At 33.8% G+C, this 24594-nt stretch overlaps 2 protein-coding genes across 2 annotated transcripts in view; both read left to right on the top strand.

Annotated features, from left to right (window-relative positions):
- The first annotated feature begins 18 nt into the window (after window positions 1-18).
- On the top strand, window positions 19-10919 carry LOC126815762 (testis-specific chromodomain protein Y 2). The gene is made up of 7 exons (XM_050541674.1): window positions 19-101; window positions 2049-2952; window positions 3491-3912; window positions 4139-4302; window positions 4656-4866; window positions 5182-5325; window positions 5871-10919. Exons 1-7 carry the CDS (start codon window positions 69-71, stop codon window positions 6030-6032), a joined length of 2040 nt encoding a protein of 679 aa, XP_050397631.1. The 5' UTR covers window positions 19-68; the 3' UTR covers window positions 6033-10919.
- The window catches only part of LOC130010440 (lipopolysaccharide-binding protein-like), a 52861-nt gene continuing 38097 nt past the window's right edge, over window positions 9831-24594 (top strand). The window contains 1 exon segment of the mRNA XM_056100031.1: window positions 9831-9881. Coding sequence (XP_055956006.1) covers window positions 9831-9881 — 51 coding nt within the window.

Genomic DNA, 24594 nt, shown 5'->3' with positions numbered 1-24594 from the left:
ACAACACAAAATAAATAACGGTTATCTCCCCCTTGAAAATTAGTTTTGGCGAGTAATAAATTTTCGGAATGGCGGATTTTGGTCAAGCTGGAATTTACGAGGTATAAATTCCGTTTTTTTTTTACCACATTTACAACTGCCTTTTTGATCAGCGGTAGATAGATATTTCTATGTATGCGCCTAAAAGTTATTAGCAGACGACTATTTGTAGGCAAGAAATTTTGACAGGTCACACACGGATGAAATGACAAAGAAAACGGGACCGAAGTGTTTTGCAAAATTGTTTTGGAACTGATGAGTGATGTCATGATTTCGTCGCGTGAAGTGTCTGCTACTGCTAGCCATTAACCGTTTAACGTCTTTTTAATATAAAAACTCTTCTAGATTTTTTTGTTTTAGTTGTCATTGTGTTCATGTAATTTCTGTGCTAATAAAATAAAACCAAGTACTTTGAAGTACGAACAATCCAAACCATGCCATAAGACAGAATTCGAAGTCCTAAAAAGCGTTATAGGCAAAATAGTGTATTCAAGCAAAATAGTGTAATCAGCAAATGGACTGCTCCTCGTGTACAAAATACACGACAAACAGTGGTAACAGGTGTCCGGGAGAGTTATTTATATTTATAATACAGCAGATCAAGTTATTTAAAACGTTATTATCGGTATATTAATAGACACATTACAAGTTAAATCACCTTTTTTTTTTCTTGAAAATAGCTTATTAATTTTCTTGACAAATTTATAGACCCGATATGCCTACTGTTAACAATGACATAGCCTTAAATAACTTTTACATTTTAAACCTCACCAGAAAAGCTTCATAATTTTTTTAAATAATGCAAGTACTGAAGTAGCCTAATTATGTCAACGTTACATATCCCTTCTTAGAAGTCTGATACAAACCCGAATGTCAATATTACCTGCAACAGGTAAATTTCAACGTTAGTAATTTCTGCCGTTCTCCGTGGTTAGTCATAACCTTCCGTCAATAAACAATCTGTGACGTTTAATAATTTGGGGAATGCTACTGTTGGTTATGTGTTGTTATTCAACTTAATTTTTAGCTGAGATAAACTTACTGATAATGATACATCTTTTTACCCAGTAAAATATTTCCTAGGACGAAATGTAAATGCCAATGGTAGCCTACAGTTTTTAAGCAGTTTATAATTTAAGATACAGTATTTAAGCTTTGTCATTTTGCCTTACTGGCATGAAAGTGTACAGCTTTACAAAATTATTATACCAGTAGTACTTAGACCTACATTGAATACTTTGTAATCACAAGGGACAGAGATCACTCGTGGTCAATGACAGTGACTATTTTTAGTCGCTTAGTTATACACATTAAATGCAAATTGGCTAAGATACTAAATTAGTCTGCAGATTTAAATTGTTTTATTGATCATGGGGATTTGGATTAACTGGATGTATTTGAATTAAATAACCTGAAAATAGTAATCATTGTGAAATGTTCCAAAGATGGATCTAGATATTTAATAAATTTAAAATCAATATTTTAAATTAGATAAACTAACAGTTAACAGAAATTTGTTGCACACACAAAGAAGGATACTATTTTGTCAGGTTGAATTAGCATCTCTGTCCACTACATAAAGAAACAAAAACCTGGTAAGCTTAAGTGTAGTGAAATTAAAAGGTTATTTGCCACAAGAATTTGTGAAGGATTGACAATATAGAGCTTGAAATTTTAAAGTTGAGCTTCTTTTTTAATGGTGCTCATAATATCTGATGAGTCAATTAAGACTGAATCATTGTACGATTTACATCCCGATCTTCCAAGAATCTATCCTTGGACAAGAAAGCAGACTTGGCACAGTCATCTATAACCTGCTGAACTATACAGTTTTTCCCCAGTTAAAGCAGCTTGCATTCAAATATGAAAATTCACTTTCTAGTATTTTTTTAGTTTTTTTTTTTTTAAAAGAAATGTTTTTATTTGAGAAGTTTCTACACTCACAATTTACTGATTAAAGTACTTCTATTAGAAGTTCTAAATTCAAATTGAAATTTTTGTCATTCTAGGTTGAAAAATTATTAAAGAAGCGTAAGGTTCATGGTCGAACAGAATACCTTATACGATGGCGAGGCTTTACACATCTGTGGGACACATGGGAACCCAAGAAAAATTTAGCTGCTTGTGTTGGACTGGTGGCAGAGTTTGAAAAAAATAATCCAAATCCAAAGGTTGTTAAAACGCCAAACAAAAAATCAAAATCAGTTAATATGGCAATTAAACTTATCAAGAAGAGTAAAACTGGCAGTAAGATTGTGAAAAATGATTCAAAAAAAGCAAAAACCAGTACACCAAAGTTCAAATTATCAACGAATGCAAAAATTAAATGGAAGAAGTGCACTCCAGATAACACACAAGAGAAGAAATTGTCCCCAAATGTGAAAAGAATTATATTGAAAGTCAAAAAAGTTTCTCCCAAATCTAAAACAACGAAAGAAACAGAAAAGAAAACAGGAAAAACTGCCAACCAAATTGAAAAAGGTCAAGTGATGAAGAACAAGAAGGATATGTGTACTACTAGTAAGCCTACTAAGAAAACTAACTCCACAGTTGAGAAAAAGACTACACAAGCCAAAGGAATTAAAAGAAAACCGACTCCATCAGGGAGTGAAGAAAAAGTAATAAAGAAGAAGTTGAAAAAAGTATTGAATGATGACGATGATGATGATGATGTTTTATATTCGTTGATTGAAAATACAGAAGAAAAAATAAAACAGAAATTGGACAAAGTGAAATCAAAAACTGAAAACTTAAATAAAGACCAAACAAAAAAATTACTAGTAAAAACATCAACTTGTTCATGTACTACATCAGAGTCTCCGGAAAGTGTTCAAAAGATGAAAGAATCCCCCAAATCAATCAATCGACGACTATCTTTACTTGATGGTTTAAAACATAAACCTTTAAAAACAGGTATGGTGGGATATATTTAACCTATGAAAATGTTCTTGTATCAGCGAAGTTAATAATTGTAGAATCTTGATAAGGGATTTTGTTTCTGTTATAATTTCCAGTTTAACTGAATAAAGGTGGCCTCAAAAAATATATAATTTAATGTAATAGTTTGTAAAATAACAGCAAATGAAACAATAGAGTGTACTTCAGTCTGATAAAATTTCTTGTTTGTCTGTGAAGTCTTAAAAAATGAAGCAATTTCACACCAAAACTTTCAAATAAGAAAAAAATACACTGCATAGTAGATCAACAAACCTGCTGAAGAGAACCATTTTTTTAGGCTTTTAACTGTATGTAATCCTGGCAATATCTTGCTCTGTAGCCTAGTTGTGTTCCTTCCTGATCTGACTCCTCAAAAGATTCAGGTAGTGAGTATATGATACGTTTATTGACTGAGCCCCCTCTTTAGGTAAATTCTGGCTATATACATGTGCCTGGATACAATAATGTACATAGTTTTAATTTATTAAATTAATGTTGAATTTTACATTTTCAGATGTTGCACCTTTACCAGTACCTACAACTATTCCCTTCTACACCTCAGTAAAACCATTGATGAATCCATCTCTCTCACTACTGAGTAAAGCCATGCCATCTCATTCTATCACAATGGAGTCATACTTCGCTGATATCCCTTCATATCAAATGGCCAGCTCCTTGCCAGTCAGCCCATCTGCCATATCCTACAAGGCCATGTTGGATGACTTGCCTCATCAAATGCACCCAAAGAAGAAAAAGAAAGATCCTGATGTTGAAAGTAACACCTCAAATGGTGATGATAAGATTGAAAGAAGAATAAGTGTAAGAACTGCAGAGTGTGCTTTTAGGAATAAAGAAATCGTTGTTAAGAAATGTCAAGGTTATACACAGATCTGGCTCAACACCCATACTCACCTGAAAAATGCACTAAATCCACAGGTACATGTATGGTCATTAAATTGCTATTAATCAACCCAACATGCAATTTAGTTATAAATAGACCAGACCTTCTTTTATTTTTGATAATATTTTTTAAAGTTTTGCGGCCCAATATTCTTGTAATTTGTCCAGAATGACATTTTGTCAATGGAGTGAAGCAAGGAACCACATATTACCTGCAGCTGAGAACAACTGGATTATATATAAACTTTTCCCTCAATTTTAGGTGATACAAGAAATTGTGACAGCATTGAATTCAGCTAAGTATGATGACAGTAATCTAGTGATGTTAAGTAGTATTGGTAATGTCTTCTGTTCTGGTGTTGATCTCAATTTCTTAACGAGAGGTGATCCGAAAATAGCTGCCAGGCAAATGTCAGACTCATTACGGTAATTAATTAATTTACATGTATTTGTTATTTATGTCATCTTTAAGGGAAGTATATGACTTTGGCCAGTGTGTTCAAATGGGGACGAAAACACAAGGACCTTATTGGCGAGCATATAAAAAGAATATTTGACAGTTGCAATTCAATGAAGGATAGGCAAAAACATTCTGACAAAATTTCCCCTATAGCACACACCTACTTGTATTGAGCACACTACAGTGCCTCAGCCACTCATGTTCAAAGTTTGAAATAGAAAAGTACAAGCTATTTAAACTTAGTAAAAAAGAAAAAAACACTTCATTTGATCAAATTATTCAGTGTTTTAATTGATATAAGATATTTATCTGTTTTCAGGGAACTAGTCAAAACATTTATAACATTTCCTAAACCTATCATAGCAGTAGTAACCGGAGCAGCTATTGGACTAGGAATGGCTATATTACCATTATGTGATATAACATATGCTAGTGATAAAGCTTTGTTCTATCTACCTTATTCAGCATTATCTCAAATACCAGAAGGTTGTTCATCTTTTACTTTACCTCAAGTTTTAGGACTTGCAGTGGTAAGTTTCTCTTGTTACTGCTTCTCTAAAGTTGTTTTATTCAGATGCATACAGATTTCAAAGCCAAAGTCCATCTGGAATCTTGATGATTACGAAAACCTAGATCTCACAGGTCTTCATATTTTAGCAGTCATTACACCCAAACACACAATGTTGTCTCTATTTAAGATTGAGAATCATTAAGTTCTATTTTTAGTGCCAACAATCTGGAGATCCAATTCTGATATTCCCCATTGTGGTTTTTATTTTGTCATCTCCAACTCCCATATTTTCATTTCTCCTAAAAAGTAAATTGTACTTTATCTTATTATTTAGGGTAGTGAGATATTATTTTGTGGACGTAAATTAACAGCTTTAGAAGCACATCAGTTAGGTTTGGTATCACAGGTATTTTGGCCAACCAGTATGATGCAAGAGGTTATACCACGAGTACAGCAAATGGCTTTGTTCTCCGGCAAGGTAAATGTTTCAATTTTTATTCCGTCGTGTAATGTTCCCATTACCTACAAAAAGTAAATATGTGATTACGTATGTGGACTGTCCAGATGACTTAGCTGCTGTGGGCTTATATTTCATTGCTTTGAGGGGGGTTGGATGGCCGAATGGTTAGCATGTGTGCACTGTATCATAAGGTCTGTCATTGATTGAGTCAGCTGGCGTGGTTTCGATTCCCCGGTTGTATGTGACAAGGAATAGGGTTGCTTGTCCAACCACGTGGGTTTTCTCCGAGTCCTCTGGTTCCCCACTGCTAAAGACCCCTACGTGCAAGCGAATTATTAAGATAAAATTGAACCATGTGTTAGTCCCGAAATGAAATAGTTTTTTTCGTGTGGACATTAAACCCCATCTCTCTCTCTCTCATTGCTTGGCAATTGGGAACATTCTAGACTCACAAACAACCCATTGGTTGACTGAAATTGAATCAAATTTCTAATTGTTTGCCAATAATTATTTTTAATGAAATTAATTTTTTTCTTCAACTCATTCCAAATTAACTTTTACAGGCATTGGAGACAACAAAACTGTTAATTAGATGCCATAACAGAACCAAGCTAGAATTGACCAATGAAACAGAGTGCAACTTACTGCTTGAAAGATGGCCATCAGCAGATTGTCAAAGAGCCATATTGTCATATCTGGACAACGAGAAAAACTTTATATTCTAATCATCTTTTAGTCAACCGAATCTAAATTATTACGCAATATTGTAAATTCTAACAATAAATTATTACTCGTTTTACCTAATGTAATCAATTGCTAGGCTTGAATAAATCTTTGCATGTAAATAATTATTAAGAACAAATATTTATAAAAGTAGTGTCTGTAAAATTCCTATATTGTATTGAATTTGATAGCTTTCTTATTAGCTTTAATCTTTAGCTTGAACTTCACAAGGGAATAATATGTTTGACATAAGTGTGTTCACAAAATTCCTGCAGTGTTTTATATATAATACTCATTAGATTGTGGCAATAAACTGTGTTTCCTTCAGCAAATTAATGATGACAAATCACTCTACATTTCTTCACAGGAAGGTTCCCTAACAGCACTTTATCAGCCCAAATTTGATGCACCATTATAATCAGTTAATATATTTTGTTATTCACTTTAGTTATCCAATAACAAATTAATATTGTAATACTTGGGCAGCAATTATTATGAATGAGCAGCAATGTTTTTACCACATTTTTGACATTCTTCATTTATTCATTTTACAAAAATATATTAATGATGCCATGTTCTGCCAGTAAATTGATAAGGACGTGTAAATATTTATTATCATTACATATCTAATTATAGATAATCCATACCTTTAATAAAGGTTTATATGTATATATAATTGAAATGTACAGGTAGTTAGGCTTGGTGTATGCGTCCTCTATTATACATATAGACAACTCAAAGTGTGCTTTATTAGCTGGCTTGTATCTTTTAATATGGTGTCTTTAGCACCTTCCTAATTTCCATTGTGGTATACATGTATGTGTATATCTTGTATATTAAGCTTGTTACCCCTTGTTTCTGTTGATATTTTTAAATCGTTACATTACATAGTGATAACACTGCCAAAGTTGTCTTCAGTATTAGTGAATCACTTTCAGGAATGCATTTTACTTCACTTTGTGGTGACATTTTCTGTCAATAATTCCCCCTGTAATAAATCACTGATCAAAGCAAATGACATCTCTATTACATACTTTTGTCAACAGAGCTTTTGAAATGGTTTGTTTGGGTTTTTTCCCAGACACTATAGGAATTTGTTGGCATTGGAGAAATCTTAACATTGATAACAACACTATTATCTCAGAAAGTTCATGTTGAATTTTATGATGAACATGTATATAGAAAATGTAAATCAATTCCTTCCTACAATGATATTGTTGTTATATCATATTGTACTCTAGTAATTTCTAGACTAGGCTCAATTATATTAATGTAAATATATTTTAATTTATTCACATCCTAAAAACATAACTATATATGTCACATATACATAGAAACGATAGCTAGAATTTTACCATTAAATCTGACAGGTTGACTGACAATTAAGAAATTTGTATCATAAATTTTGACAATTTGGACATGGACAATTTAAGATGCAATGAAATGGAATTTTGATTTAAAATTAATAAAAGGAAATTTTGTTAACACATGACAGAAACAAGGTGGCTCAGTGAGTAAGACTCTGGCTCCTTGGCCAAGAAAGTATTTCAGTATTTTCTAGCCTGGTTTCTCCTTATCTGTGGTATAGCATGGGATGAAAACATTGAGGTCATGTGTACAAGTTAGTAGTGATGTAATAAAAGAACCTGTGATAGAACAGACAGAAACACTGATGTCAGGACAAAATTTCTCTCATAGTAGTACATTGTATGCCATATGCTCATTTATTTCATTTAAACATGTCCTGTAGAGCTGTTTAGCAGAAATTCTAACACATTGATTGAAGTTGAATTTCTGAGACATAGATATTGGCAAACATCAGACTCTTAGTCGTGAGTTTTGTAATTACAATTTTTAAGTTAATTTAATTTTAATATTGTCTTAAAATTTTTATTTAAATGTTTTAAGCATACCATAATTATTCATATTTTTAACTACTTTATTAGATTTATTTATGTTTATAAGTATTCTAATTTTTGGTTCGCAGGGTTTATTAATTAATTAGTTTTATTTGCCCTTATTTAAGTGTGTTGGCGCCACTGCTGCCTGTTTGCCCATTTATCTATCAGTCCCTTGTTACAAACTGCATGTAGAAATTTATCTGACTTGAAAATTTATTATATTGGTAATATTTATTAAATTTTACTTTAAAGATTGCATTGTACTGGTAATATCAGGAGTATAACTTCTGACTCATGCAGTAGCTTTTGTATTTAGCTTGTGTGAATTCAAATTACAAATTAGAGTTCTAATTAAATGTGTTGGATATAGCTATAGACTAGTGTCATTGTCAACATTTAAATATTAAAATCATTAAATTTTATAAAACATGATAAAGAAAAGCTGTTTTTTAGGTGCGGTACTAAAAAAAGTTAAAGAGAATTTAAATGTTGACCATACCATTACTTTTCAAAACTTATTATTTTGATATTATTTCTTCTTATGTGATATAGAATACCTCAAAGTAGATGATAGAATACTTAAGCCTTGAAATACCTCTAGTACCTTATATTTATTCAGAGCAGAGTAGCCAGAAGAACTGTGGTTGACAGTTTGTTAACACATGATAGAATTGTATGCAACTAAAATGGTAGCTTTATGGGAACCTGGCCATATATGGTTAGTGAAGTAGGCGAAAATGTTCCTGTTTGCTTTGTGTAGATCTTGAATTATTATAACTTTCATAATTATGTCATGTAATCTTCACACTTAATTTTATTGCTAACATAAAATCATTTACCTGTAGGCCATTCCAAGTTGAAATCTTTTTCATCTGACCAAAATCTTAAGGCAGCTAGGAATCATATTTTAGTGTCTAGATCTGAAAAAATAATTTTAACTTTTCTATGTATTTTTATGAAAAAACATTGGCTATTATTATACACCATACTACTATACTCTGCCCAAAAGATTTAAATATTGAATTTGCCGAAAAACAAAAACTTCAAGGCGATGATTATATATATATATTACAATAAACTGATTGTCATCACTGCTTTAAAAACTGTTCAGTGCAGCACAGTGTATATTTTTGTTGAATAGTGAAATTTAGGTGAATTTTAACATAGCAAATGGAAAAGAATGCTTATTATTTTAATGGAGAATTTCTGCAGTGTCACATTTGTTAGTAAGGTAATAATATGAATGTCTGTAACTTTAAGTCATTATTTGTAGGCATTCAACAAAAATCTTTACTTAATTTGTCTGATGTGATTGAGACCCTTTGGCCCCCTGTACTTTATTTGTCTGACGTGTTTGAGACCCTTTGGCCCCCTGTTTGAAATTTTTATACGCCCACATTTTCATGAGGCCATATATTGTCGTCGCGTCTGTCCGTCCGTCCTCAATTTGTTTGTAGACACTCTACAGGTCACAATTTTTATCTGATTTGAAATATAGGTCTATCTCCCAAAGATCTCAGTTCCTTTCGATATTGGCATGTATAGGACCATAACTTCATGGAATATGACCCCTGATTTTAGAAAAATCACGTTTTTAGCTTGTGAACACTCTAGAGGTAATAATTTTGATCCGATTTTGTTGAAACTTGAAATGCATGTTTATAACCCAAAGGTCTTGGTTCCTATCGATATTCGCGCATATTGGATTGTAACTTCCTGAATTATGGCCACGGATTGTACAAAAAATCGCATTTTTAGCTTATGGTCCCTCTGGAGGTCACAATTATTATCTGATTTAAAAAAAAACATTTGAATATGTCACCGTTACAGTGCAGCACAGTGTATATTTTTGTTGAATAGTGAAATTTAGGTGAATTTTAACATAGCAAATGGAAAAGAATGCTTATTATTTTAATGGAGAATTTCTGCAGTGTCACATTTGTTAGTAAGGTAATAATATGAATGTCTGTAACTTTAAGTCCTTATTTGTAGGCATTTAACAAAAATCTTTACTTAATTTGTCTGATGTGGTTGAGACCCTTTGGCCCCCTGTACTTTATTTGTCTGACGTGTTTGAGAACCTTTGGCCCCCTGTTTGAAATTTTTATACGCCCACATTTTCATAAGGCCATATATTGTCGTCGCGTCTGTCCGTCCGTCCTCAATTTGTTTGTAGACACTCTACAGGTCACAATTTTTATCTGATTTGAAATATAGGTCTATCTCCCAAAGATCTCAGTTCCTTTCGATATTGGCATGTATAGGACCATAACTTCATGGAATATGACCCCTGATTTTAGAAAAATCACGTTTTTAGCTTGTAAACACTCTAGAGGTAATAATTTTGATCCGATTTTGATGAAACTTGAAATGCATGTTTATAACCCAAAGGTCTTGGTTCCTATCGATATTCGCGCATATCGGATTGTAACTTCCTGAATTATGGCCACGGATTGTACAAAAAATCGCATTTTTAGCTTATGGTCCCTCTGGAGGTCACAATTATTATCTGATTTAAAAAAAAACATTTGAATATGTCACCGTTACACCGTATTGTTGGTTGAGTTCGGATTTTATGAAAATCGTAATAAAACTGCCAGACAAAATGGCCGCCCGTCTACGCAAATAGTTTAAACCTTTAGAGGTCACATTTTTGATCCGATTTTAATGAAACTTGAAATGCATGTTTATATCCCAAAGATCTTGGTTCCTTTCGATATTCGCACATATCTGATCGTACCTTCCTGAATTATGGCCCTTGATGTTACGAAAAATCGCTTTTTGTTAATCGTGTTCTCTAGCCATCTCTTAAAAATGTGGGCGTATCCTGCCTGGCAGCTGATGGTATCATACACAATCAAGACCATCTAATCTCTTGTTTGACATCTGGATTTATCAGGAAGATTTATTAAACATAAAAAAACAACTTTATACCACATTCTGTTCTGTATTGTTGACCAAAACATTAGAAATAAAACTTGAAAATAATCTGGATTTTCCTTTTCCATGATCATTTATAAATCGCCACTGCATCTGTTCAGTAATGGGGGTGCGGCTGTTCAGATTCCTGAAGCAATGGCCTGATCCCCCCACCCCCACCCCATGAGACCAAGTAAGGGCCTCCCTGTGAGAGAGAGAAATGGGGTTTAAGGTCCACTCGACACAAACTAGGTCATTTCGGGACTAACATGGTTTAATTTTATTTCAATAATTCCCTTGCGGGTAGGGTTCTTTAGCAGTGGGAGGAAACCGGAGGTCCCGGACAAAACCCACAAGGTTGGACAGGCGACCCTACTGGTTGTCACGTACAAACGGGAATTCGAAACCACTCCAGTTGACTCAATGGCAGGCCTTATGATACAGCGCGCATGATACAAATCAGCGAAGATAGCTAATCTTTGCTACTTCATTCATCAGATACTAACCTATGAACATACAGAGTTTCAATGCTATACCTTAAAGAAACGTTGAATTTTACCTCTTTTTATGAAATGTCTCAGGATGGCCCATCGGGCCTAATGGTGTGGGTCCAATGGACCACCACATGGGGACCAATGGACCGTTCAATCGTTACAATAAGATACACAAACATTTAAGAGCTTTCATATAATTTAATCAAATAATAAATTAAAACTATAATTTTGGCACATTTTGTTGAAGTAAGATCATAATAACTGACCTATTCAATATCATAGTCATCAATGGAAACATCGAAGTGAATAACTCCTTCTGGTCTTTTTGTGGTGATTTTATTGGTTCGGGAACCATGGCTACTGCCATGAAATGAAATTGGCTAATGAAGACGTGCATATCATTCAGTGTGCTATGAGGGAAATTTTGTCCGGGCAGCGGCACTATGATCTACCCTTATATCGAATTCCAACTGCCAAGGGATCTTTTACATGTGTACGCCAATTTGTACATGGGAGTGACGGGACCTCGGTTTTTTGTCCCAGCCAAACGACTAGACAGCTGTCCTTGTCAGTCCCTCCAACTTGCAACACTGACAAGGGGAAACCATGTTGAAAAATACCGATGCAGGGATCGAATATGCAACCTCCGGGCTAGCGAGCTAGCATCTTACCCACTTAGCCATCGTGGCTCCCCAGCATGGCTACTATATTTGAGCTTGTTACACTTACAGTGTCAGTATCTTCAACTATTGTCTCGATGAATGCACAGATGGTGTGTTTTTTGGCTTCTTATAAAAAAATTTACTTCAAAGCCACCATTTTTATCACCATTCTTGATAATACCAACGTAGTCAGGGTTTGGGGGCTATGGGGGAGCATATTCCTGAAGCAGTGGCGCTTAATCAATTATGCATAGCCCGACAATCATTATATTGTCATTATAAGGCGCCCCACCAAACATGTCATTATGGGCCCCACTCCGGGATAAGGCACCCCACAGATTACACAGCTTTGGACGCCCCCTCAATCAAGTTGTTGGGTTAATCGTGTGATTCATTATGAGGGGTGCGCCTCAACGACATGTTTGGCGAGGCGTTCATAAAACCAATCTCGTGTGCGCACAAACAGTGTCACTCGAATTTATGGGGCACCCATACTGATATGGGCGCCAATTTTTTCCAGGGGGGGGGGCGCTCACTTGACTCGGGGCCAGCTGATCTGATCTGTGCAACTGACCACCACAAGAGGAAACACTCATTAGGGGTCAGGAGGTATCGCTATACCTTACACTTTTTCAGAGCACTACACCATTTTTTTTCAGAGCTTGGTTTTCTTATTTTCGAATTCGAAGCACAGATGTTTCATTTTAAAGCACGTTTGTGCTCCGAGGCATGTTATTTTAGACCCCATACTGGGGCGAACGGCCAGAACGACAAGGCACTATTCCATATAGATGTGGCAACTTATTCCGTGCAAATCATCACAACAGCCAATAGTCGACCAGGCATGGTCTTCTCCTGAGTCATCAGTTCAGCAAAACCTCGGCTATACATTCCCAAATTGGCAGTGGGCGGGGCAGATATAGAAGTTGAGCCTTGTTCAGGTGAAACAGAAACAAATAATTCGCCGAAAGTTTAAAAACGTGTTGGCCTAATGCTTTGAATGCACTGTACTCCAATGCTAAGCAAAAATTGTTATCTCTTGTTATCTCAAATTAATATGACGCCTCATGCCTCGTTCACATAATCGTCAATGGCATGTGCATGGATTACAGAAGCTTAACTTAAGCAGCATCTCATTTTATGCCTGCCGCCAGCTGTTCACAGTGCCGAAGTACTGTTTTCTGGGGGTTGTAGCTTATTCCAACACTAATGACAAGAACTCAGATAAATATTTAAAATTGTACTTTTAATAAACAAGTGTCCAAAACTGGCTAACGGTCACAATAATGAGATAGGTATCAATTATAATAGAGCGAGCAAGTCATCAGACTAAAGTTACAGTAGAATATGGAACATATATATACAAGCTTAAGATTAAAATAATTATATAATACTATTTGACCAGAAATGTTAAATTGTACATAGGAAACAGATGTATAAATACAGAAGAAGATATGGACATAGCAAGAACAGTGTTAACTATAATTATGTAATATATATCGTTACATTAAGTTTAAAACCAAACAGTTAAAAGACTTGAAAGATTAGCGAGATATCAATTCGGACATTGGTCAATTGCTATTTTGACTAAAATTAAATAGTAATAAAATATATACAAAGATACACTATAACATCATCAAAATTACAGATTCAGTAAAAACAACGATGGTGAAATATTTCATTTGTAAATCATTTTTAACTTCATCTATAAGTACGGTATATAACTGATTAAGAAACAAGATATAAGTTGGTTCATATTAAAAAATATCTTAAAATGCGTTGGTATAGATAAAAAAATATTAAATGTGGTTGCAGCAAAAATCTTATAAACATAAGTATATAATTGATTAGGAAATGACAATCTATTTCGACCGATGAATTATCGGTTGGCCCACATTAAACAATATTTTAAAATGCGTGGGTATAGATAAACAAGATAATAAATGTGGTTGCGCGTAAAAATCTTGACCCCACTACCGCCCCAATATATTTGTATGTCGAAAATTTCGAAATGATATTGGCCCCATTAAAATTACCATAAATTAGTATGTTCCAAGTTTAAGGAAAAGGGAAAATTTAAAATTTGGACTCATAGCATGACGGACCAACAGGCATAATAGATCTACCACCCCCCACCCTCAGTCACATGATGTTGGTATGTCGAAAATTTCGAAATAATTTTGACCCTGTTTAAATTCCCATAACGGTTATGTTCCAAGTTTAGAGAAAATAGAAAATTTAGAATTTTGTTCTGTAGCATAAAAATATGGGCATAAAAATATCTAATTATTGTTTAATATAGGCGTATGAGAAAAACTAAACAATGTATAATAATTAGGGGGATACAAATATAAATCAAAATCTCTTATCTCTAAGTAAATAATTGATTAAGAAATAATATAATCTATTCAACAGATGAATTATTTGAATTTTAACCTCGTTCTACGTCCTTATAAAGTATTATGTTATCCAAACACAACTGACAATAATATAAACATGTGAATATTTATATCAATTTTTGTAGGCTTTTCTGACAATCTCTAGAGACTGGTATCATCATATTATAGTATATAGCAGGGCTGGGGTAATGGTAATGGAATGTAATCATTACATTTTTTAAGTAATGGCCATGTAATGAGTAATGGAAATTTTCAAAAGTAATGGAAATGTAAATAATTACATTCCAAAAATCATGTAATGGTCAATTACATTTCAATTACTTTTCAATTACATTTTATGGCACATATAAATATAATATTTCCAATATGACAAGCCTCAAATTTTATAGCACCAAAGAAATAATTAAGTGTATCTGACACAAATCCAATTCATTATCATTTTTAAAAAAGATTTAAATCAGATTTAACAAATTATAAGAAGAATAAGAAGGCATTAAACATTTTCTTTTATTACTTTTATGTAGGACCCTTTTTTAAGACATTTAACATAAAAAGAGGATTTCTGAAAAGATGTATATTGTAATCAAAGATTAGAACTAATTTACAGCCAATCACTCAATCAATGACCTTCAGGTATCTCATCATTTTATGGTTACTTAAAACTAATATATATTTTGTTTTAGAGTCATGCTGAATAATTTACCAGTTATTATACAATATATTATAGACAAACTATTTGGATTGATTAAAAAATTACTTAAGAAAATACAGTTAATTAACTATTCTTTTGATTAATTTTTCAAGTCATACAGTGAAAATATCAGTTTTTGTCACCACTGCCTATCACTATAAAATTTGCCTTGATGTTATAGTTGCTAGAAATGACAATTCATCAACAAATATCTATTAAGTGAATCAAGGATTATTTTGAGTTTGATTTTGTAGGCGCTTCATGGCAGAAAAATAAGGTTGTCTTTTTAATTTCTATGAAAAATGTTTTTTTATTTATATAGTCATATAGTAAATGGGTAATGGTAATTAATTACTTTCAATGTAATGGGTAATGGTAATTAATTACATTGCTAAAAATGAGAAAGTAATTGTAATGATTACATTTAAAAAAGTAATGGTAATGTAATTAATTAAATTGGCAATGTAATGGCCCAAGCCCTGGTATATAGGCCTACTTATTTGAAACAATGATGTAAATAGGAGCGGTCAGTATTGAGAGACGGCTAGGAAGGAGGTGGGGAGGTGGTGTTGGGGTAGGATTTTCCTAAGTCCCCAGATCAACTGGAAGTGTTTACTCACTATTGACCTTACATTGTAAAATACATAATCATGCATATAATATAAATAAACAATTATAACAGTAGACACAAGTCCTACAACTTCATTAAAAAAAATAATAATATTTTGGCAATAACAAGATTATAATTTGTCTAATTTAACATTAGATATTTTGATTACAATAACAAAGACTTTCAGTGAGAAATACAAATATATTAAAACCTGTTATCTATAAGTATATAATTAACAGATAATATAATTCATTTGGACTGATGAACAATCAGTTGGCCTACATTAAACAATATTTTAAATTACGTGGGTACAGATAAACAAGATAATAAATGTGGTTGCGCGTAAAAATCTTGACCCCACTACCACCCCCATATGTTTTTATGTCGAAAATTTCGAAATGATTTTGGCCCCATTAAAATTACAATAAACAGGTATGTTCCAAGTTTAAGGAAAAGGGAAAATTTACAAATTTGGACTTGTAGTATGACGAACCAACAGGCATAATAGATCTACCCCCACCCTCAATCACAAGATGTATATGTATGTCGAAATTTTCGAAATAATTTTGACCCCATTCAAATTCCCATAACGGTCATGTTCCAAGTTTAGGAAAATAGAAAATTTAGAATTTTGTTCTGTAGTATAAAAATATGGGCATATAAAAATATCTAATTATTGTTTAATATAGCCATAATGTAGAAAAACTAAATAAGGTATAATAATTAGGGAAATGTAAATCAAAATCTCTTAAGTAAATAATTGATTAAGAAATAATATAATCTATTCAACAGATGAATTATTTGAATTTTGACCTCGTTCTACGTCCTTATAAAGTATTATGTTACCCAAACACAACTGACAATAATATAAACATGTGAATATTATAGTATTATAGTATATATTTATTTGAAGCAATGATGTAGATATGAGTGGTCAGTATTAAAAGCCAATTATAGTATATACTTATTTGAAACAAAGATGTAGATATGAGTGGTCAGTATTGAGAGCCGGCTAGGAAGGGGGGAGGGGGCAGAATTTTCCCCAAGTCCCAAGATCAACTGGAAGTGTTTACTTACTATTGACCTGACATTGTAAAATACATAAACATGCATATAATATAAATGAACAATTATAACAGTAGACACCAGTCCTACAACCTCATTAAAAAAAAATAGTATTTTGGCATTAACAAGATAATAAATGTGGTTGCGCGTAAAAATATCGACCCCACTACCACCCCATATGTTTGCATGTCGAAAATTTCAAAATAATTTTGGCCCCATTTAAATTACCATAAATTGGTATGTTCCAAGTTTAAGGAAAAGGGAAAATTTACAAATTTGGACTTGTAGCATGACAGATCCACAGGCATAATAGATCTACCCCCACCCCCTCCCTCAATCACAAGATGTATGTCAAAATTTTCGAAATAATTTTGACCCCATTCAAATTCCCATAACGGTCATGTTCCAAGTTTAGGAAAATAGAAAATTTAGAATTTTGTTCTGTAGCATAAAAATATGGGCATATAAAATGTCTAATTATTGTTTAATATAGGCGTATAAGAAAAAGTAAATAATGTATAATAATTAGGGAAATACAAACATAAATCTCTTATCTATAAGTAAATAATTGATTAAGAAATAAAATAATCTATTCAACAGATGAATTATTTGAATTTTAACTTCTACGTCCCTATAAAGTATTATGTTACCCAAACACAACTGACAATAATATAAACATGTGAATATTTATATCAATTTTTGTAGGCTTTTCTGACAATCTCTAGAGACTGGTATCATCATATTATAGTATATAGCAGGGTTGGGGTAATGGTAATGGAATGTAATCATTACATTTTTTAAGTAATCAACAAATATCTATTAAGTGAATCAAGGATTATTTTGAGTTTGATTTTGTAGATGCTTCATGGCAGAAAAATAAGGTTGTCTTTTTAATTTCTATGAAAAATGTTTTTTATTTATATAGTCATATAGTAATGGGTAATGGTAATTAATTACTTTCAATGTAATGGGTAATGGTAATTAATTACATTGCTTAAAATGAGAAAGTAATTGTAATGATTACATTTAAAAAGTAATGGTAATGGTAATGTAATTAATTACATTGGCAATGTAATGGCCCCAGTCCTGGTATATAGGCCTACTTATTTGAAACAATGATGTAAATAGGAGCGGTCAGTATTGAGAGACGGCTAGGAAGAAGGTGGGGAGGTGGTGGTGGGGTAGGATTTTCCCAAGTCCCCAGATCAACTGGAAGTGTTTACTTACTATTGAATTAACATTGTAAAATACATAATCATGCATATAATATAAATAAACAATTATAACAGTAGACACAAGTCCTACAACTTCATTAAAAAAATAATATTTTGGCAATAACAAGATTATAATTTGTCTAATTTAACATTAGATATTTTGATTACAATAACAAAGACTTTCAGTGAGAAATACAAATATATTAAAACCTGTTATAAGTATATAATAAACAGATAATATAATTCATTTGGACTGATGAATAATCAGTTGGCCTACATTAAACAATATTTTAAATTACGTGGGTATAGATAAACAAGATAATAAATGTGGTTGCGCGTAAAATTGTCGACCCATTTTGGCCCCATTAAAATTACCATAAACAGGTATGTTCCAAGTTTAAGGAAAAGGGAAAATTTACAAAATTTGGACTTGTAGTATGACGAACCAACAGGCATAATAGATCTACCCCCACCCCCTCCCTCAATCACAAGATGTATGTATGTCGAAATTTTCGAAATAATTTTGACCCCATTCAAATTCCCATAACGGTCATGTTCCATGTTTAGGAAAATAGAAAATTTAGAATTTTGTTCTGTAGCATAAAAATATGGGCATAAAAAATATCTAATTATTGTTTAATATAGGCGTATAAGAAAAACTAAATAATGTATAATAATTAGGGAAATACAAATATAAATCTCTTATCTATAAGTAAATAATTGATTAAGAAATAATATAATCTATTCAACAGATGAATTATTTGAATTTTGACCTCGTTCTACGTCTTTATAAAGTATTAAGTTACCCAAACACAACTGACAATAATATAAACATGTGAATATTTATATCAATCTTTGTAGGCTTTCTCTAGAGACTGGTATCATCATATTATAGTATATACTTATTTGAAACAATGATATAGATATGAGTGATCAGTTTTGAGAGCCGGCTAGGAAGGTGGGAGGTGGGAGGGGGGAGGGGGCAGATTTTTCCCCAAGTCCCTAGATCAACTGGAAGTGTTTATCTACTATTGACCTTACATTGTAAAATACATAATCATGCATATAATATAAATGAACAATTATAACAGGAGACACCAATCCTACAACTTCATTAAAAATAATACTATTTTGGCATTAACAAGATTATAATTTGTCTAATTTAACATAAGATATTTTGATTGCAATAACAAAAACTTTCAATGGGAAATACAAATATATTAAAACCTGTTATCTATAAGTATATAATTGATGACGTCAGTACGATTTCAAAATCAGAGTGGCACTTTAATCAAATCATTCTAGAAAATGGATCAAAGTAATTTTTTGTGAACAATATATTGACACATTAGTGATTAATTCATCACAATTCCAAGACATTACGAGAATGTTTAGAGTCTGTACACAGACTATACATCAATATCTGGTGTGTCTACCGCAAGTGTCAATACATGGAGTGGACCAGACGATTGATGAACGTTATTGGCACCTGGAACCACACTCTCGGAAAAGCCTGGCGCAATCCATCGCTGTGTTTGGTCTCGGTACGACGTTATTAAGTCTCCTCTGAATTTCATCCCAAAGATATTCAATCGGGTTTAAGTCCAGACTAAGGGCTGGCCAGTGCAAGATGTTGACACCATTCTGCTGTAGAAAGTCCCAAGTAACTCAGGCGGTGTGGGCACTGACGTTGTCAGGCAGGAAAACGTTGTTGCGATGACGTGCGAAATGTGGTATGACGTGGGGTCTGAGAGCTTGATCGATGTAGCGCACTGCTGTGATGCCGCCTCCTCTCCCTGGACCAAGATTTTGGAACACCACAGGACCCACTCTCTGGTTCAGTCCAATTCCACCCCAAACCATTATGTTTGGACCTCCCCATGAGTCTCGTTCCATGACACATTGGTCAGAATAACGTTGGCCACGTCAACGCCATATTCTGTTCCAGCTATCTGCAGTTGATACGCAATACCGACTCATCTGTGAACAGAACAGTTCTCCACTGCCTGTGTCGCCAGTTCTGTTGTTGTTGGGCAAACTAGACGTTCACGTCGATGGCGAAGGGTGAGGATCGGTCCACTGTAGGGCCTTTCGGCAATGGATGTACTCTCTGGTAAGACGTCGGCGCACTGTATCGGTAATGATGGTAAATGTATCGGTAAAGATAATAAATGTGGTTACGCGTAAAGATTTTCTCGGCCCCATTAAAATTACCATAAATTGGTATGTTCCAAGTTTAAGGAAAAGGGAAAATTTAAAATTTGGACTTGTAGCCTGACGGACCAACAGGCATAATAGATCTATAAATGTGGTTGCACGTACAAATCTTGACCCCACTACCACCCCCATATGTTTTTATGTCGAAAATTTCGAAATAATTTTGGCCCCATTAAAATTACCATAAACAGGTATGTTCCAAGTTTAAGGAAAAGGGAAAATTTACAAATTTGGACTTGTAGCATGACGGACCAACAGGCATAATAGATCTACGCCCCCCCCCCCCCAATTACAACTTCATTGAAATTTTTTTTACTATTTTGGCAATAACTAGATTATAATTTGTCTAATTTAACATCAGATATTTTTATTACAATAAGAAAGACTTTTAGTGGGAAATACGAATATAAATCAAAAGCTCTTATCTATAAGTGGGGGTTGGATGGCCGAATGATTAGCGCATGCCCACTGTATCATAAGGTCTGTCATTGAGTCAACTGGCGTGGTTCCGATTCCCCAGTTGTACGTGACAAGGAGTAGGGTCGCCTGTCCCACCTCATGGGGTTTTCTCCGGGTCCTCCGGTTTCCTCCCTACATGCTAGTGAATTATTGAAATAAAATTGAACCATATGTTAGTCCGGAAATGACCTAGTTTGTGTCGAGTGGACGTTAAACCCCATTTCTCTCTATAATGAAAAGGAAAATGGGTACCCCCACCCCCCACCCACAAAAAAAAAAACCCAAGTTGTATATCAAAATGTCACTTTAAAACATGTTAAAAATCACACATGAGAAGAAAGGACAGTCACTTCTCCCTTTGTCAAAATAAAAAAGATAGGTTGCCAGGCAACGAAACATACGCCCACAGCAGCTAAATCGTTCTGGCAGTCAACAAGAGTTGTCGCATATTTTTACTTTTTTCGGTGATGGAACATTTATAATACATTAAAATCTGATTAAGAGTAACAACTTATTAAGTTATTATCAGAAAAACATTAGAATTTGTTTGGTTTTTATAAAGTTCTGCCCCATGCTAACGTTTAGTATACAATACTTGTTCTTCTCAAAACCTTAAACTCTGTATCAATCTGAAGTAAATCGGATGATAACTTTAGCCTCTAGAGCATTTACAAGATGTTTTGAAGTGATCAAGGGCCATAACTCTGGCAGTAATTATCGAAAATTGCTGAAAATGAATAGACTTCTTCGTCTCATGACCTTAAACACTGTATATCAATTTAAAGTCAATCGGATATTAACTTTGACCTGTAGAGCGTCTACAAGATGTTTTGAAGTGATCAAGGGCCATAACTCTGGCAGTAATTATCAAAAATCGCTGAAAATGAATAGACTTCTTCGTCTCATGGCCTTAAACACTGTATAAATTTAAAGTCAATAGGATATTAACTTTAGCCTCTCGAGCGTCCACAAGACAAGTTAAAACATGAGGTCTAGCTGATTGAAATTTGGTATGGGAAAAAGAATCTGCTTGCTTTCTGTCCATTAAAGTTTTCCTTGTTGAGGATGACTCTTCTTAGACAAAAGTTACCTGAATGGGGAAAGAAGAGCCAGCAGCCACACACAACAATTTAAACATTTATAATAAATGCATGACATTAAATTCTAAAACATAAATAATATAGATTTATCTGCACTGTCAATATTAATAGATGGTTGGATTATGTTATCCAAATACAACTGACAATATAAAAATGTGAATATTTATATCAATCTTTGTAGGCTTTTCTGACAATCTCTGGTAATCATATTGAGAGCCAGCTATTGAACCTTAATTGGGGAGTTGGGTGGCCAAATGGTTAACGCATTGAGTCAAGTGGTGGGTTTCGATTCCCCGCTTGTACGTGACAAGGATTAGGGTCACATGTCTAACCTAGAGACCGCTATGCACAAGCAAATTATTGAAATAAAATTGAACCACATGTTAGTCCTCAGATGACCTAGTTCATGTTGAGTGGATGTTAAACCCCATCTCTCTCCAAGCATTACTCCCATTTAGGAAGGGAAAGGTAGGATTTTCCCAAGTGCTTTGATCAACTGGCAGTGTTTACTAACTATTGGCCTTATATTGTAAAAAAAACATCGCTTTACAAAATCATGCATATAATATAAATAATTAACAGTAGACGTCTGTTCTATAAATTCATGAGAAAAATACCATTTTGGCAATAACATGCAAGATACGCCCACATTTCGATAGATTGGGCAGAGTCAGGGGGAATAATACATTAAGTTACGATCCGATATGTGACATCAAAATGAACAGAGGTCTTTGCGATATAAACATATTTTTTAGTGCCATCAAAATCGGATTAATATTTTGACTTTTAGAGGGTTCACAACCCTGGTAAAACATACTCAAACATCATTAGGGTGTAAGGGTGATATATTTGAACAGGTTTTATCATAGAATAAAAAATTGTGACCTCTAGAGAGCAAACACGCTAAAAAAGATATTTTTCATACAATCAGGGGCCATGATCCATGAAGTTACCATCCAATACATGTCAATAGCGACAGGAATCGAGACCTTCGGAATATCAACCTATATTTCAAGTTACATCAAAATCGGATGAAAATTGTGACAACACAAAAAAATTTGAACTGACGTTCGGACAACAATATATACATTCACATGAAAATGTGGGCGTATACAAATAAAGATGACCACTGGCGATATACGAAGATATAACAATAGTTAAATCCAAATTGCACAAGAACTCCATCAATATTTGAATCAAAATGTCACAGTAAAGAAACACGTGCTAACAGGTCTTGGACACACATTAACATAAAGTAATTGGATAAACATTTAGTGAGGATACCGCTTTAAACTACAAGATGAAACAACCCCAAATATTATAATCTAGAGAAATTAATAAGACTGCCTATATATCATCACCTAATATGTGAGCTTTAATGGATCTTTTTCTGTTCTGTATCATAAGCCCATAGCCTAATATGGACTGCCAACTGCCAGTGATCAGAGATAACTGGGTGGCCAACCACAAGTCATCAAAGATAACTGGCCTCGTCGAGGACCAATGAATGAGGTGTGGACACCAGAAAACCCAATAGAAGCAAGACAGAAGTCTCTAGTATATCTCATAGATGTAAATCAGCCACAATTCTGTTAGATTAACAATGTCATAAACCTTGAGTTCAGCTCTGTAATTGTTGATCACAGTTCCCAAAGAACAGATTAACAATGTCATAAACCTTGAGTTCAGCTCTGTAATTGTTGATCACAGTTCCCAAAGAACAGAAGTTCCAAATAGGTATGGATGTGTTTGTGTAATTGTTCCAAGAAGTAATGGTTAAGTCTGCAGCCTACAACCATTACAACCAATTCTAATCTCCAGATAATAACATAGAAACAGTCTAGCTAGAAGCCACCAGAATACAAGAAATTCAGATTGTTTATGTTGTGTATGTGGATTAGAAAAGAAACTGTATGTATGAGGACTAGCCATCTCAGCATTTCATCCTTGTGAAACCTAGAAGAATTCTGGTCTCCAAACAATAATACAAAGAACCTGTCTCGACCTACAAGAATTCTAATCTCCAGAATATAACAAACCCAGAACTGCTGAAATCTGTTCTGCTAGTAGAAAGAAGAAAACAATGTTATATATGTGGACTATGTAAATTAATGTTCGTGTTGTGTTTTCTCCTGATAGAGATAAACATCTGTTTATATGGGTTTATATTGAAGTTATGACATGTTAATCTATCTAGCCTAGACATAACAAGTAGACTCATCTCTCAAGTAGCTTTACACCAAATTCCCACTCAAAGTCAATGTTTCCAAGGACCCCTATTTTAAAATGTGTTTTTAACTTGTCAACAGATGTCCTTTACTGTACATATTAGACAGACCAATGAAGCTTTTAGAAAATATACATAGTTCATAGATTTAACCTGTTATTGCAAATCTAGAATTTCCAGGAATTCACGGTCCGATATGCGCAAAATCAGAGAAAAATTGTAACCTGTAGAGTGTCCACAAACAAAATATGAAAAGACACATGGATGGACAGGGGCGACGACAATATACCTCCACATGAAAATGTGGGCTTAAAAAAACTTTAATGAATTTAAAGCCAAATTAACTTAATCCCCACTGAATTAAATGGAACTGAACTGGACAGTTCAGCTAGTCTTTGCCTTGCCTGCATCCTCTCCCATCTGTGTCCACCATACTGCATTGCCTGCATCCTCTTCCATCTGCGTCCACCATTCTGCCTTGCCTGCATCCTCTTCCATCTGTGTCCACCATTCTGCATCCGCCAACCTGGTTCTTAAAAAACAAACTTAGGTGGCCGAAAGCAATTAGTACATGTGCAATGACAAACAAAAAAAGCCAAATTAACT

This window comes from Patella vulgata, chromosome 3, assembly GCF_932274485.2.
Source record: "Patella vulgata chromosome 3, xgPatVulg1.2, whole genome shotgun sequence".
Lineage (NCBI taxonomy): Eukaryota > Metazoa > Mollusca > Gastropoda > Patellidae > Patella > Patella vulgata.
The sequence above is the reverse complement of the archived record's forward strand: the minus strand, read 5'-3'. Positions and strand labels throughout refer to the sequence as shown.

Excerpts from the sequence above, each read along its gene's own strand:
- LOC126815762 (XM_050541674.1), top strand. The coding sequence starts at position 69 with ATGGCGGATTTTGGTCAAGCTGGAATTTACGAG. Across the intron at positions 102-2,048 it reads GTCAAGCTGGAATTTACGAG|GTTGAAAAATTATTAAAGAA; the intron begins GTATAAATTCCG and ends TTGTCATTCTAG. Across the intron at positions 5,326-5,870 it reads TGGCTTTGTTCTCCGGCAAG|GCATTGGAGACAACAAAACT; the intron begins GTAAATGTTTCA and ends TAACTTTTACAG.